The 17,593-nt window shown below is 30.1% G+C and overlaps 1 protein-coding gene across 1 annotated transcript; it reads right to left on the bottom strand.

The window, feature by feature from the left end:
- Window positions 1-42: 42 nt before the first annotated feature.
- On the bottom strand, window positions 43-2,022 carry LOC115985408 (putative disease resistance protein RGA3). The gene is made up of 2 exons (XM_031108349.1): window positions 206-2,022; window positions 43-89 (listed from the first exon to the last, which is right to left on the bottom strand). The coding sequence occupies exons 1-2, from the start codon at window positions 1,947-1,949 to the stop codon at window positions 43-45; spliced, it is 1,791 nt and encodes a 596-aa protein (XP_030964209.1). The 5' UTR covers window positions 1,950-2,022.
- Between the last annotated feature and the right edge of the window lie 15,571 nt (window positions 2,023-17,593).

Here is a 17,593-nt window from a genome sequence, read left to right as displayed (position 1 = left end):
GTAGTGATCTCAAGAAACCTGAGGTTGACCAATTTGGTAAAATCACAGGGCAATTTGGTAATATAATGCAAATGAGAGAGTTTGAGAGTCTGCAAATTATGCAATCTTGTAATTGAATTAGGAAGCATCCTAATATAGTTATGAGATAGATCAAGATATCTTAAATATTTCAATTTCCCGATAGAACTTGGAATTGTTCTAATACCCATATTAACCAAATCCAACAAGCGAATGAACTTAAAACTTGTAACAAGTGCACTATTATAAATTAATTTCTGTTGACCAAGAGGCCAAAGTTGACCATGGAATATGAGGGTTCGTATCCTTCTAGATTTGAACATTGAACTTGGAATTTGTGATTGTGATTGACCACCAAATGACACATGTAGAGTTTTTTCATCAATGATTTCTTCTTCAGAATAACAAGTGGTGCTATAAGATCCTGCTACTAATTTTGCAAGATCATGCATAAGATCGTGCATTTTGAATTGTAATATATTGTTATCCTTATCCATTTCAACTTCCTGAAAAAATGATCTCCAGAGTAAATCCATAATATACTCATGACCAGCATCTTCTAGGCAATGATTTTGATTTAAAGGTCTAATGAAACCTTGTGCCATCCACATTTGAATTAATGTTTGTTTATGAATTTTGTAATCTTTTGGAAATAAACAACAATAAGCAAAACATTGCTTCAAATATGATGGAAGATGATCATAACTCAACTTAAGTGTTGGTAGGATATCATTTTCTTCTTGAGGTACTTTTGAAAGCTCACTATCCTTAAAAGATAACCACTCTTTTTCTGTGTTTTTAAAGTATAATAGGCTTCCTATTGTCCTTATGGCAAGGGGGACTCCTTTACATCTTTCAAGGATTTCCTTTCCAACTACCTTAAAGATTGATTTCTCTGGCTCTTGTCCATTTTCAAATGCCATCTGTTTAAATAAAACCCAAGACTTTTCTTTATCTAAACCCTCTAACAGGTATGGTTGAATAGTTTTTGTAATCTTTGCCACTCTATTATTGCGTGTAGTCACTAATATCCTACTACCTCTTGCTCCACCCATTAAAAGATCTTTTAGGTTAAGCCATTTTTTAGGATCCTCATTCCATACATCATCCAACACAAGTATGTATCTCTTTCCATCAATTTCTTTCTTAAGATCATTAATCAATGTGTTCATTTCAAGGTCTTCTGGTTTCATACTTTGTGCACACTCTAAAATTTTCTTAACAATTACTTTTACTTCAAAGTCATCAGAGACACACACCCAAAGCTTTTGCTCAAAACTATTTTGGATTTCATTATCATTGAATATTAGTTGAGCTAATGTGGTCTTCCCCATTCCTCCAAGTCCAACTATTGGAAGGATCAAAAGGCTCTCTTCAACATTGGGATCCAAAAGAATTTTTATAATCTCTTCCTTATCATTATCTCTCCCAATGACTGCTTCAGTACGTACAAAAGAATGAGTTTCTCTCACCCTATAACCCCCCACTTGTGTCTCTACAGGACGTTCATCTAAGTGGAACCCCTTAGCGTTTTTGATAGCATCTAGCCTTTCATTCATTTCCTTAACCTTATGACCCATTTTAAGACCAAATGCAAGCTGGTTCGATTTGGAAAAGAAGATGCGTACCTCTTTTGCTTTCTTATTCCGTGTCATCACTTCCCGTCGTAAAGCTTCAGTGTAGATGTCATCCAACAAGTCGTCCGCTTCATAAAGTGTATCGTTCAGCCTTTCCAGCCACACTCTGACTTGATTGTTGTGCTGCTGCTTCTTCTCTGCATCCTGAATCACAGCACTGATTGTCAAAACTGTGTCGCCGAGCTTTTTAATCCCGTCTTTGACACCCCAGAGTAGTCCAATCTCTTGGGCTACAAGGTTGCCCGCTTTCTCTGTGATACCCTTAACAACTCCAACCAAAGCTCCTTCCGCCATTTCTTAGTGGGAATTGAATGAATAGTAACTTTGTGAGGAGGGTAAGATGAGAACGATTTCTGTGAGAGGAGGATGTAATAGACAGAGTGATCAAAATATAAAGACCCGGGGCCTTGGGTACTGCATGATAGTAAAACGCGTAATTGATGATGGGCCATAATGATGCGTTTTCACACGCTTTTTTTCCGGAAGTAAAGTAACTTTAAGAAAAGAGAACGATTATTTCGTAGTAAATAAATATACCCGTGAATGATGGGCCACGGGCCCTGGCACCGAAAGGAAACCCCGAGGATCCCACAGTGTTCCCAACCTCGTTACTCTTTGAAGCATCATTGGCCATCACTTTGGCGTAAATAGCTTTACAATTATTGTGGTTTCAAAGCTCTTACTTTAAACTTGATTCTCCAATATATATATATATATATATATATATATATATATATATTTGTATTTCATTAAACTTAGAAATTTTTTATGAAATTATTTTGGTGAAATGTTAAGCATCATTGGCCATCACTTTGTCCTATTGTGAAAAAAAAATATTGTGAAGTTTTTTATGCATATAGCATTGCTTTTCATAGTCTCCTGCGGGCAGTAGATGTGTGTTTGTTCCTTCTTCTTTTTTTTTTTTTTTTTTTTTAACCAACCAATTTTTTTGTATTCGTCTTCAACAAAAATAAAAAAAGAGACAACACACTTGACATCCTATAATTTTGATCACTTTTCATTTTAGTTAATTAAATCTAAAATCTATCATGTTAATAATAAACTTTGATAACACCGCATTTTAATCCTTTTGTCCATTACCATTGAAAACTTTCTATTATATCGTTTCAAATGACATCATTTAATTTTTTTAACATTAAAAATAATTTTAGAGATTATTTCATTTATTTGTTTAAACCAAAAATTGACTGTTATAAAATGTAAAGTGTATTTTTTTATATAGAAAAAATAAATAAATAAAAATTTTGACTCTAAATAATAAACGTTGAATGCGGCTAAACTTATGGAGTCTACTCTCAGATTAGGTAATGAGGGGAATATTTACATTACATGATATACCACCTCCTAGGCAAGGGTCCTGTTTCTAAATGAAACGTCAGGTTATATTTGATAATAGTTTTTGTTTTCTATTTTTAAAAACTTGTTTTTGGAAATACAAAAAAATAATTTTCTTGTATTTTTGAAATAAAAAAACATGTTTAGTTAATTGAAATTAAAAAAAAAAAAGTTTTTTGAAGAAAAATATAAAAAATACTAAAATATATTGTTATTAAGATTTGAACTCTAATACTAACTCATAAAATGAGACAAATTCATTAAATTAGAAACTGAAAATTAGAAACTGAAAACTAGAAACTGAAAACAGCATTTTGCATGTTTTCAGTCTCCTTCATAAATTAAGTTTTGAGTACAATTTTTGTTTTCTGTCTATTTTGGGTTGTCAAACAAGTTTTTTAGTCAAAAATAGAAAAAAAAATTTGAAAACAAAAAATAAAAGGAAAAAACAGTTACCAAACATACCCTTATGATCCAAGGAAGTATAGTCCAATAAATAATTTAGAATAACACAATAGAAACTATAAATATTATTACATAAATTGTATAAATTGTGGTGACACAAAAGAATTAATTAAATATTTAATATATTATGTTGATCATATGACACCAATTAATATTATATTAATTGACATGTCAATTTATAAGTCCCTTATACTAAAATTTATAGCAACTTTAGTATTTTTCAATTATGCTGACACTATTAATATATATTTTCATAAACTTACCCAAGACGCCATTAGTTTTTCTTCAAGTACTCAATTAATATTTATAAATCACATAATACAACAATTTTCAAGATAGGATTCCAATTTTTTTAAGCAAAGACTTGAGTTTCAATATGTTATTAGGAGATCTCAATACATTATGAAAGTAATTTTTTTTTTTCTTTTCAAACATTTAGGTGGCAAAGAAATAATTAGATAATGTTATAAAACCGTCTCAAGAAAGATTAAAGTAGTAGTATTTTATATCAAATGCTACCACATCATCCATATCAAAATCTAATAGACATGTGTACAAAAATAACTATTCACTAATACATGTCTTTCATTTGTTAGTGAATTAGTTATTTTTGTTGACAAGTATCACACTTATTGGATTTTGATACTATTAACTTAGTATCATTTGATACCATATACCTTCTCCTATTTGGAGCTAGAATTGATTTCTCATAGCTTGATTTATTGTTAAGTAAATGGTTTGAGAATTATTTCTTGATCATGGAAATTTTTGGTATGCTAGTTTAATGAGCATTCAAAGTCACATAGTTGTTTACAAATTCACAAATAAGTCTCTTCATGGATGGATCTTGATCTATCACTCTTATTATAGTTAGTATAAATTTTATGTGGGTCACTCTAAGTCTCCTAATGGAGATAATCTTACATAAATACCATATATTTAATATGATAAAACATTTTATGCATTTTTTTATATAAATCCTAAAGCTATTAGTAAGTTTATTACTATTAAAAACTTACAAATTAGCATTTTAATATATGTGATTTGTATCACATAAATAATATAAATTATTTTTTTAATTTTAATTTATGTTTTAGAATTTGATATATTTATTTATAAGACATATGTAGTAAAATTTATATAAATTATAATATCACTATTTTTCTTTGAAATACCAAAGGGAAAAGGTCAATGTTGTGTAAAAAGAAGTAATTTTTCTATTTCTTTTTCCATTTTGATTATAGATTGGAGGCGAAGGAAGATACAATAATAATTTAAATAGGTGAGAGGGAGAATATAGTAAAACTATGTGAAAAGTTAACTACTACTTTTATATGGGTTCTAGTTAGCTTTATGTGTAAGCTCTCTTATCGTCGAATAAGAGAATTAGAGTTTAAATCTTGGCTATACTCAAAATCGATTGGTATCTTAACTCGATGATGAAAAGTAATCATCATAAAATAAATGTTATAACTAGGTTAAAACTCTATCGTAACTCTATAAAATAAAATAAAAAGACTACTATTTTTATTTATTTATATAATAAAAAAAGGTTTTATGTTAACTTTGCTATGCTATAATAATTTTTGAGTTACTTAGCTACAAATTTTGAAATGTATAATCTATACATATTATAGAGATATATATATATATATATATATATATATATAAAATTAATTATACATTTGTTTAAATAAAAGATTTTTTATAATTTTGTTTGTGTGTGTGTAGCGTCTTTGACCAGACTATTCCACTTTTTACCTATGAGATATCCTAAATATCTCTTGGATCAATAGAGTGATAAATGGAACTTAGACCTCTAGGTAACAACACGTCCTTCAACCCACCATATATGGGTGTCCCCAAAGGGACATAAAAATAAACTTACATAAAGTTGAGCTTAGATTATGTAAGTTTGTAAATAAATTTATAAATTACTAAAATATTATTTTAAATTTATTGATAATAAAAATAGTCTCTTTTGTAGGAAAATTCATTGATAAGTTTGAACAATATAAGATTGTTGAATTTTTTTATAAAATAAAATTATCCTATCTAATTAACTCTGATAATATAATTTCAACAATAATTTATTAATTACTAGCATAGATTTGTTAAGGATAAAAAATTTTAGTCGCAGTATTTACTTTTTTAGGAGGGTGGAATTGAGTTGATCAAGTAACTTATAAACAAGCTCAAGCTTGTTCAACGAGAAAATGAACCAGGATTTCACGTATAATCTTATTTATGATGATAAGTTCAAACTTATCTCTTATTCAAAATGAAAGCAAAAGAAAAATCCTGTACTTTTTGTACTTGTCAATTTAGCTTGTTTATAACCTAGGTACCACCATGCATGAAAATAACATATACTTACAAGGCATAATGTTGTAAATAAAGTAGGCTTCTTCTTATCTACAAGTGTTAGCTTGATATGTCTCAATTTCTCCTCTCAATTATTCATAGTTTTAATAATATTTCAAATTCAAGAGCATTATAGTTCAATTAATACTTTTTGTTATTTTCAACAAAGGCATTTAGGATTCAATTCCCTCCCCCTCAATCATCAAATCATTTTTTTGTAAGAAAAATATGGTTTTTCTTTTCATTTTCTTTGTATACAGTAATTCATCAAGAATCTAAGAATAGAACTTTTTTGGAATTTTATAAGACCTTCTCCAAAAATAAAAGCAAATGTAATGTCAAGAACCTAATTTAATTTTTTATTTTAAAGACATATCCAAATAACGAAAGCAAAGGAGAAAGCAAGAATAGATAAGGTTAGTGAGTCAAAAGATGGAATTCTTGTATTTTCCCCAAACTTGTGTCAAAAGCAAACGAAACACTAATTATAGTGTTGGTCCTTAATTAAGGTCCCTCAGCACCAAAAGCAAACTATGTGGAAAGTGTTTCCCTGCATTATTGAAGCTCTTGCTATGACATAATAATGCGGTTATGTATTAAACAAACATTTATTTTAAAGACATATCCAAATAAAGAAAGCAAAGGAGAAAGCAAGAATAGATAAGGTTAGTGACTCAAAAGATGGAATTCTTGTATTTTTCCCCAAACTTGTGTCAAAAGCAGACGAAACAGTACTAATTGTAGTGTTGGTCCTTAATTAGGGTCCCTCGGCACCAAAAGCAAACTATGTGGAAAGTGTTTCCCTGCATTATTGAAGCTCTTGCTATGACATAATAATGCGGTTATGTATTAAACCAACATTTTTCTACTCAACTAAAGCTGAAAATTAACATGCCATTATTGATAATTCTACAAATAACATATTTTTATGCCAAAAATTTCAAGCTGTCACAACGTTTTGGCTTCTTGCATTATTGTCAGCATTGATTTAAGCTGCACGATAAAATATTAGGTAATTTCTATCTATGAATTCCACACTGGGGGGCATCACTTGATCGAGAGGAGTCTACCTAACAATTGCACTAATAATTTTTTTTTTAGGAAACTTATTAAGGAAAATACCCAAGGCCACAATCATCATCATCTCCTCTAAGTAGGGCAGTAAACAAGCTAAGTCAAGTCAAGCCATGTATTAAAAGTTTAGGCTTATACATTTAATTTTATTTCAAACACGTGTCAAGTTCAAGTTCACCACCAAACAAGATTACATGTTCAATCTTAATTCATTTACTTGTGGAGCAAGCTCGAGCTTGTTCACGTGCTAATTATTAACTTATTTTTTTTCCTATATATAGTAAAACTATGACTAAAATGTTTTGCCCCTTCACAAATTTATGAATTTTGAGTTTTGACTACAAATAAATTGTTCATATTATGAATAAACTATAAATAATAATTTTATATTATATGAACAAATTTGCAAACTTATACTATCTAATTTCAAGCTTATATAAATACATTATTAGACAAGTATACATATAAATATATAGTATTATATATAATTAATTTGAGCTCTCATGTTCACGAACACATTATTATGTTTGAGCTTGACTTGTTTAATAATTGTGCCTATAGTTGGAATTGAGCTTGGCTTGTTTACTACACAAGTTAACATAACCAAGCTTTTTCTCGCACCAACGAAATCCAAAATGAAGAAACTAAACTGAATTAGCTAATTAAAATCGTCCTCAAATCTATCTCAATTCTCATAACCATTTTTTTGTAGACAGTATTGTACCTCATTTATATCTTACTAGAAACCACCTTCTGTCTTCAGAAGCTACATTTCTACAAAACATCTACTATTGATATGCTCACTTTTTCAATAATCTACATTCACCACTCGCCCATTAAACTCAAGATTGCAACAGCCAAAAAATAACAAAATTCCATTCTTTCTCGATTGTAACCATCAATTTATCCAAAAATAAAAATAAAAACAAAAACAAAAACAATAGGACTCGGTGCTACCTGGTAACATTAAGTTTAGCCTTAAATATGCTATTTCCTCAATTAGTGCTGGAAATTGATGGCCTAATCAAGGATCACGTTTCTTGATAAAGTTGAGAAGTGCTATCCAACATGTTGTGATAGAATAATACTATGAAAATTATAAATTTTATTATATACTGTTTTCTATAATTTATAAATTATATTATGTAAATCTTATAAATTGAGATGTTGACTTAAAAAAAAAAAAAAAAAAATCATCTACTTCTAAATACCAAATTAAAAGTTAATGAAAAAATTATCTATTATATTGATGCGATACTAATCACATGTAATATTATATTAGTTTATAAACCATTTTGCAGTAAGACTAATAATAACTTTAGTGTTTCACATGTAATGGCATATCGGTTTATAAAACTTTTTGCAATAAGACTAATAATAACTTTGCTGTTTTCTATATATGTTGAGGCTGTTCAGAACTTGATTTGGACCAACAAGCACGCCAAAGGAAACCATGCCATTCAGACCGCCAAATGGTGCTGTCAGTACTCAGTAGTGAACGGGACAGTGGTCAATGGAGGATTTGACTTTTCAACGTTGATCATAGTGATTGTTAGCATATGTTGTGAGATTTTGACGTCAAACCACACGACCACTTAAAACAATAAAAGGGCGGTAAATCAAAATTTTCCTAAACTAAAATCATTTTATCTAATTAACTTAGATAATATAATTTTAAATATAATTTATTAATTACTAGCATTGATTTTTTAAGGGTAAAAGTTTTTTGTAATATTTATTATATGTGTGTGTATATAAATGAGTTAGTTATATAGAAAAATAAAAAATAAAAAAAGTTTAGCTCTAAACATGTTTGAAAATATCTCACTCTAACTTATTATGTGATGACTACATAGGCCATCTATGGGTAGCCACAATTTTTCACTATGTCATTTTTTTTGTAATTTTAAAAATAACCAAAGTATAAAAGAGGAAAAAAATAAATCCATTACATATTATACTTATGTAAAATATGAAGTGAAACATTCAAAAGAAATAAAGGATTTTTATACCTAGTGTGTGTTTGGGACCAATAGATAACACAAGCCCAAGGGAACAATTAGGTAAGGTTGAGGTTGAAACAAACCTAAAATGATGTTTAAGCTTGAACTTATGAGAAAGCCAAAAAGCCAAGCTGACTTTGGCTTTGCTTGATTAATTAGTTAAGCTAAGTTCGAGCTTAATATCAAACTCAAACTCAAGCTCAAGTCAAGTTTTTAGGCTTAAGATCAAATAAAATTGACATTATCCAATGTTTAAATCTCCAAAAATCAAATAAATAAAAAAGAGAAAATAGCATACTCATTTTATCACGCTTCTAGTCCCATCTATGATTAGCCATTGTTCAAACTACAAGTTTACATAATTAAATTCGTCCATTCATTCTTACTTGTCTATAGATTTAGCAGTTGGTCAAAATACAATTTGTTCGTCCTTAATTTTCTATAGAAGAAGACTTGTTTGTAACTTGGCCCACTTATTTTTTTATTTTTTAATGTAACTAAAGTTTAAAGCGATAGTTGGTTAGTTTAGATGGAAATAAAAAAGTTATGGTAATGACCTAATGAGTAGTGGTCCCATGTGGGTCATGTACAAATTTTTTTTGCTTGGGCTTGGCTTGCTTATTAAACAAACCTAAAACTAAGGTTTAAGTTTAACTTATTTATAATCAAACAAACATAAATGAGTTTTTGATCCGGTAAAACCCAAATTGTTTGTGAACAACTTGATTTATTTGTATGTCTAAAATTAGGTGCTTAAAGAACTATATATATATTCTAAAAGTTCTGTATATAATTGGTGCCTTTAAGTTTAGCTAACGACGCTTTTTCCTCAATTAGTGCCAAACATTGAATGTGGGTAAACTTGTGGAGTCTAATCTCAGATTCATTAAGTAATGAGGGGAATATTTACATTACCTAATATACCACCTCCTAGTCCTAGGCAAGGGTCGTGTTTGTAAATGAAACTATCATGTTCCACGGAAGTGTAGTCCAACAAATAATTTAGAAAAATGTTACAGAAATCATAAATATTATTATATAAATTGTGGTGACACAAAAGAATTAATTAAAAAGTTAATATTACGTTTATCATATGACACCAATTAATATTATATTTATTGGCATGTAAATTTATAAATCCCTTATACTAAAACTTATAGCAACTTTAGTATTTTTCAATTACTCTGACACTCTCAATATAAATTTTCACAAAGGCAATAACCAATATATATAGGAATCAAAATCCAAAAACTTACCCAAGACGCCATTAGTTTTTCTTCAAGTTCTCAATTAATATTTATAAATCACATAATACAACAATTTTCAAGATAAGATTCCAATTTTTTAAAGTAGAGACTTGAGTTTCAACACGTTATGAGGAGATCTCGAGACATTATGAAAGTGATTGTTTTATTTCTTTTCCATCATTTAGGTGGCGGAGAAATAACTAGATAATGTTATAAACCAGTCTCAAGAAAGATTAAAGTATTTAACCCCTGTTTTGGAGCTAGAATTGATTTCTCATTGCTTGATTTGTTGTTAGGTAAATGGTTTGAGAAGTATTTCGATCATTGATTAAAAATTTAGACTCCTTCATTAAAATTTCTTTTTTCAAACATGTGCCGAGTTTAAGTTCATCACCAAACAAGATTACCTGTTCAATCTTGGTTCATTTACTTTTTGAGCAAGCTTGAGTTTTGTTCACAATCTACTTGATTAACTTATTCTTTACCTATATACAGTAAAACTATGACTAAAATGTTTTACCACTTCACAAATTTATGAATTTTGACTAAAAATGAATTGTCCATTTTATGAACAAACCACAAATAATAATTTTATATTATATGAACCGATTTACAAACTTATACAACCTAATTTCAAATCTATATTTAAATATATATTCAGAAGACAAGTATACATATAAATATATAGTATTATATATATCATTAATTTGAGCCCTCATGGTTTTTATTCTCAGCAAAAAAACTCGAGCCTTCATGTTCACAAGTTTGTTCACGAACACATTATTATGTTTGAGCTTGACTTGTTTAATAATTGTGCCTATAGTTAGGATTGAGCTTAACTTACTAAACAAACAAATATAAACAAGTTCTTTCTTGAGCCAGCGAAATCCAAAATGAAAAAACTAATTTGAATTAGCTCATTAAAATCATCTTCAAATCCATCTCAATTCTCAAAACCATTTTTTGTACAAAGTACAGTGTTTCGTCTATATCTTCCCTGAAACCACCTTCCATCTTCAGGAGCCACATTTCTCCAAAATATCTATTATTGATATGCACACTTTTTCAATAATCTACATTCACCACTCACCCATTAAACTCAAGATTGCAACAGCCAAACAATAACACAATTCCATCCATTCTTGCTCAACAATAACTCGAAACTCTAAATCCCCCATAACATTACACTCCATTAGTAACAGAATCTTCTCCCTTCTGAAATATCCTTGCTTGCATAAAGCCTTGAAATCCAGTACCTCTGATTCATAGATGGCCTTTTATTCCATGTAAGCAGCTTAGACAGAACACTTTCACACAGTCCCACAGCAGCCACTCCAAAAATGAACAATTACAAAGACCAGTTAAAAGGAAACAAGCTCGAGTTATTCATAAATTTTTTGATTCATTTACAACCCTATTTGAACTTAGTCATTTTGTTACGTCTATAGATTTTCTCAATAATTTTCTGTTGTATCTTTCACTTTGTTTGGCAAATGAAGGGGGTGGAAAGAGAAAAGAAATAAAGAAAGGGAAAATAAAAACAATAGGAACCATTAAGTGACATATTGGTTTGAATACAAAACTTGACTACGTACCCAAAAACCCCGAATCTAACAGTTGACTTATCATTTATCAATAACAAAAAGAACCCAAATATCACCATGTATTCCATCATTCAGTTGGAAAACAAACGAGCTCATCTTTGGACTTGTTAAATTACCATCCTACTCGTAAAAGAAAGATTTAAAACAAAAACAAAAGAAAGACACAATCACTTAGATGAGAGCAATTGAACTTTAATGCCCTCAGAACAATCCGAGATCTAAATGTGAACTATTAACTTAAAAAAAGAATATATATATATATATATATATATATATATATTGATTCTAAAAAAAAAGGTTAAAAAATATTTGGATCGGATATTTGTGGGTGATTATAGATTTATATTGTACTAGCCATGTAAACTAAGAATTTTAAAAATTACTTTCTAAATTAGGCTTCCTTGCACTACTTTTGTGCACTAAATGGGATACAGGACGGACACATGGTTATTTTAGGGCATGTATTGCATTTAATGCACAAGAGTATTAGATACAATCCAAACCCAAGTAGCTAGTTTAGTTCGTAATAATCATTTTAAGTCAAATAATGTCTTATTTGTACCTTTCTCTATAAATAAATTCATCAACGACTAATCATTAGTTCATAAATTATATTGATTTCATCATCTGTAACCTCATAGTCAAGATTATCCTTGTCACTATCCGTGAGTGAAAGTTGCCATGTGGATGAGGGGGGGAAATTCCAACCAAGCCGATCCTGAGAGGTAGAATAGAGTACCATAAAACTCTTATTGATGTGGTCCATGATATCTCTCTCGTCACAGAGCCAATTCCCCACATTATTCTGGATGGCTGATATACAATTCCTTTTCCTATTTCAATTGGAAGTCTTTATCTATCTTTTTCAATTACCCAAAACATTCTCTCCACCTTCTCAGTTCAATAGCCACTAAATTGATTGATGAGTAAGTCTTATGTAAGTGTGTGTTTGTATTCAGCTTTTTCTACTTTGCGTTTTCTACCTTGCGTTTTTGTCCTTCTTTTTTTTTTTTTTTTTTTTTTTGGTTTTCACGCGTGTTGGAGTTTTGCGGTTACTGTTCAATGAACAGTAACCGCAAATGTTGACTTTGCGGTTACTTTCTGCAGTGAACAGTGCATATATGCACTGTTCATGGACCCACAAATTTCATTTTTTATCAATTTTTTCATTAAAAATGGGTCCCACAGCACTATTCACACATTTAAAAATTATTTTGCTACAGTGTTTTCAGTTTTAAGTTTTCAGTTTCAGCAAAATAAGTTCTATCCAAACAGACCCTTAATTAACGAATTTCAGCTTTTATAAGCTCTGTTACTGTTAGAATAACTTAAATGAGATAAATGCCTTAAATTGAAACGATTTCATTAATTTAAGACTTTAATTGACAAAATCGTAAAACTCGATACCTAATCTAAAATATGATATAAAATTTAGATCTTCATAAATCTAATTTACCATAAAATAAAAATAATGTATATATTCGGACCATGCACTGTTGGATCACGTTGCAAAGAAGGGAGTCCAAGTTAGGTCACAGAACTCCTGTCATTTCTCACTATGAAATGAATGAATTCTCTTTGTGGGAAAGGTAAGCTTAGAATGATCTGTGAGGGAAATATGGACTGGATAGGGACAGAGTAATCAAAATATAAGACCCTAGTGGGCCTAGTCATTACTCTTGAGTGCTATACATGATACACGTAATTGTGGGGCATACTGTAACGAATAACGATGCGAATTTTTTTTTTATAAAATACATATTTTTCCAAAGTGGGCTTCATGAGTCAAAGTGAACAAAGTATCCATGAATGATGGGTCATGGCCCATGGGCCCCTGCACCGAAAGGAAAGCGCACAGATCCCAAAGTGTTCCCCGCATTATTCTTGAATCATTACTGGTGATGCGGTGTAATGAGCAGGACGGAACCACAGTTTTGAGTTAAGAGAGTTAGCTTTATTGGTAGTTATTTACTTCGGGTTTAACTTTTGATTTTGCTACTACTTAATTATTGAGGATTTTTTTTTTTTGGTGTTGATAAGAACAAAATTATTTTTGTTTATAATTTTTTAAATGATAAGGTTTTTTATTTTAAATAAAATTGGTTAATTGAGCTTAATTTTTTGTTTTTAAGTTTTACTATTGGTAATTTTTGTTGTTGAGCTATTTTTTTGGGCTTATATATTTTATTTTAAATTTTAGATCTATAAATTTTTTTATAGTCACTAAAATGAGGAAATACTAGTAGGGATGGCAATGGGGTGGGGTGGGGCGGGGCAGGGCCGAAAGATGGGGTCTTCGTCCCCGCCCCGCATGGTTTTATCTTGCCCCATCCCCGCCCCACCCTGCATGACGGGGAATACTTTCTCACCTCATCCCCGCCCCTTGGAGCCCCACGAAGCCCCATCCCACCTCGTAAAACTCTACTTTTTGTTAATTTGCCTTACAACTAGTACAATTTTTTTAATGAAACCTATTTCATTCATAAAAATATACTTGAAATTACAACTAAATTTATCCCATCAAATCAAATCAATTTTTAGAAAAAATTGAATAATATATTCAAGTGTTTAACAAGACAATTATTAAAAAAATAAATAAATAAAAATCTCATAGTATAACACAACAAAATAAAGGCAAAGAATCACATTGGGTAGAATAAAATATGCTAATATTAATATGTTTGTTTAAATAGTAGGGTTTTAGGGTATGAAAATTTTACAATTATAACCTTTAGTAACGCGGGGCGGGGCGGGGATGGGGAAGGGTGGGGCGGGTAGGTCCAAAAGGCCTAAACCCATCCCCGCCCCGCCCCGTGGTGCGAGGCTAAAATCTTGCCCCATCCCCGCCCCACCGCCTTTGCGGGGTGGGGAAAACCCGCACGGGACGAAGCGGGAAGGGCCGGGTTAAGCGGGGCGGGGAAAAATTGTCATCCCTAAATACTAGTTCTACAAACTTTTGTTATAAATTATTGATGTAATAAGTGATCACTAATAAGTAAAAAAATAATGTGAGTGGTGGGTCCATATGCGAACCACTAAGAGTTTATTACCAAAACAGTTTGTAAAAATATTACAAAAAAGTTTATAAGTATAGAATTACTCTTAAAAGAATCAATGATATTATTTAAGGGGAAAAATGTAATCTTATAGAACAAAATTGCTAAAATTAATACACATATATAATAATATTTTTTTAAAAAAAATTAGGGGGGGCCATTGCCCCCTTAGTCCAAAGCTAGCTACGTCCCTAGTAATGAGAAATTGCAATTATTGTGTCTTCTAGAATCTAAATAAATAAAAGGACTACTAATTTTATCTTTTTTATATAAAAAAAGGTATAATGTTAACTTTTTTATGCTATAATAATTTTCGAGTTTTTGATGTAAGCAGGGATTGAACCTCAAATCTCTTATTCAATCATCAAAAACTTTACTAATTAAGTTAACTAGAATTCACATGTTCAAAAAATGGTGGAAGGAGTATAAATGCTAGTAAGGCATGGTATCTTGGTATGATGATAAAGATTTATTATCAGGAGCGGATGTCATAAGTTGAAACTCTCTCTCTTAAAAAAAATTTTTGAGTTACTTAACTACATATTTTGAAAAGTATAATATACATATATATATATATATATATATATATATATCTAAAATAAAGGAAGTAGTGTCTTAGTTTTTTTCCAGACTATTCCACTTTTTAACCATGAGATATCCTAAAAACCTCGTGAACCAATATTGTAGTAAATGGAACTTAAGAGCTCTAGGTTACAACATGCCCTTCAACCCACCATATGGGTGTCCCCAAATGGATATATAAAAATAAGCTTACATCAAGTTGAGATTAGATTATGTAAGTTTGTAAATAAATTTATAAATTTATAAATTATTATTTTAAATCTATTGATAATAAATATAGTCTATTTTGTAGTAAAATTTATTGATAAGTTTGAACAATATAAGATTGTTGGATCAAATTTTTCATAAAACAAAATCATCCTATCTAAATAACTCTATAATATTATTACACCTAATCATTAATAATTAGTCTTGTAGCTCAATTGACACTTCATGTTATTTTCAATAGAGACATTCATGATTCAAATCCCTCCCCATCAACTGACAAATTATTATTATTTTTAAATATAAAAAAACATTGGTCTTTCTTTTGGTTTCTTTGTATACAATAATTCATCAAGAATCTAATTACCTTTTTTTTTTTTTTTTAAAGACATCCAAATAACGAAAGCGAAAGAGAAAGCAAGAATAGATAAGGCCAGTGAGTCAAAAGATGGAATTCCTATGTTTTTCTCCAAACTTGCATCAAAAGTAGACGAAACACTAACTATTGTGTTGGTCCTTAATTAGGGTCCCTCGACACCAAAAGCAAACTAAGTGGAAAGTGTTTACCTGCATTACTAAAGCTCTTGCTATGACATAATAGTAACGCGGTTATGTATTAAACAAACAGTTTTCTACTCTACTAAAGCTGAAAATTGAGTGGGTAAGACATGCCATAATTGATAATTCCATAGATAACATATTTTTATGTCAAAAAAGTTCAAGCTGTCACAACATTTTGGCTTCTTGCATTATTGTTAGCATTGATTTAAGCTGCACAATAAAATATTAGGTAATTCCTATCTATGCATTCCACATTGGGGAGCCATCACTTGACGGAGAGGAGTTTACTTAACAATTACACCTAATCATCTTTTTAAGGAAATTTTTTAAGGAAAAGACCCGAGGCCACAATTATCTCCATCTCCTCTAAACCTAGGACTATAAACGAGCAGAGCCAAGCCAAGCCATATATTCAAAGTTCAGACTTATTCATTTAATTTTATTTCAAACATGTGCCAAGTTCAAGTTCATCACCAAACAAGATTATATGTTCAATCTTCATTGGTTCATTTACTTTTTGAGCAAGTTTGAGTTCGTTCACAATCTATTTGATCAACTTATTTTTTTCTATATAGTAAAACTATGACTAAACTGTTTTGCTCCTTCACAAATTTATGAATTTTGACTACAAATGAATTGTTCATATTATGAATAAACTATAAATAATGATTTTATATTATATGAACAAATTTACTAACTTCTACAATCTAATTTCAAGTTTTTATAAATATATTATTAGATAATTATACATATAAATATATAGTATTATATATAATTAATTTGAGATCTCATGTTCACGAATTTGTTTAGAAACACATTATTTGAGCTTGACTCATTTAATAAGCGTGTCTATAGTTGGGCTTGAGATTGACTTGTTTACTAAAAAAACAAACATAAATAAGTGTTTTTTTTTTTAGCCAGCAAAATCCAAAATTGAAAAAACTAATCTGAATTTGCTCATCAAAATCATCCTCAAATCCATCTCAATTATTAGAAACTTTTTTTTTTACACAATACAATGTCTCGTTTGTATAAATCGAAACCACCTTCCATCTTCAGAAACCACATTTCTCCAAATCATCTATTATTGATATGCCCACTTTTTCAATAATCTACATTCACCACTCCCCCCATTAAACTCAAGATTGCAACAGCCAAACAATAACACAATTCCATTCTTTCTTGCTCAACAATAACTCGAAACTCTAAATCCCACATAACATTACTCTCCATTAGTAACAAAATCTTATCCCTTCTGAAATATCCTTGCTTGCATAAAGCCCTAAAATCTGGTACCTTTGATTCAAAGATGGCCTCTTATTCCATGAAAGCAGCCTATACAGAACACTTTCACAGTCCCACAGCTGCCACAATTAAAATGAACAACCACACAGATCGCAAGTTAAAAAGGAAATGAGCTCG

This window comes from Quercus lobata, chromosome 4 (assembly GCF_001633185.2).
Source record: "Quercus lobata isolate SW786 chromosome 4, ValleyOak3.0 Primary Assembly, whole genome shotgun sequence".
Classification (NCBI taxonomy): domain Eukaryota; kingdom Viridiplantae; phylum Streptophyta; class Magnoliopsida; order Fagales; family Fagaceae; genus Quercus; species Quercus lobata.
The sequence above is the reverse complement of the archived record's forward strand: the minus strand, read 5'-3'. Positions and strand labels throughout refer to the sequence as shown.

Bases quoted from the DNA above. Each gene is read 5' to 3' on its own strand.
- LOC115985408 (XM_031108349.1), bottom strand. From the start codon at position 1,949: ATGGCGGAAGGAGCTTTGGTTGGAGTTGTTAAGGGTATCACAGAGAAA. The intron at 90-205 runs GTATTAGAACAA...CATAATTTGCAG, and splicing joins GTTGGATTTGGTTAATATGG to ACTCTCAAACTCTCTCATTT.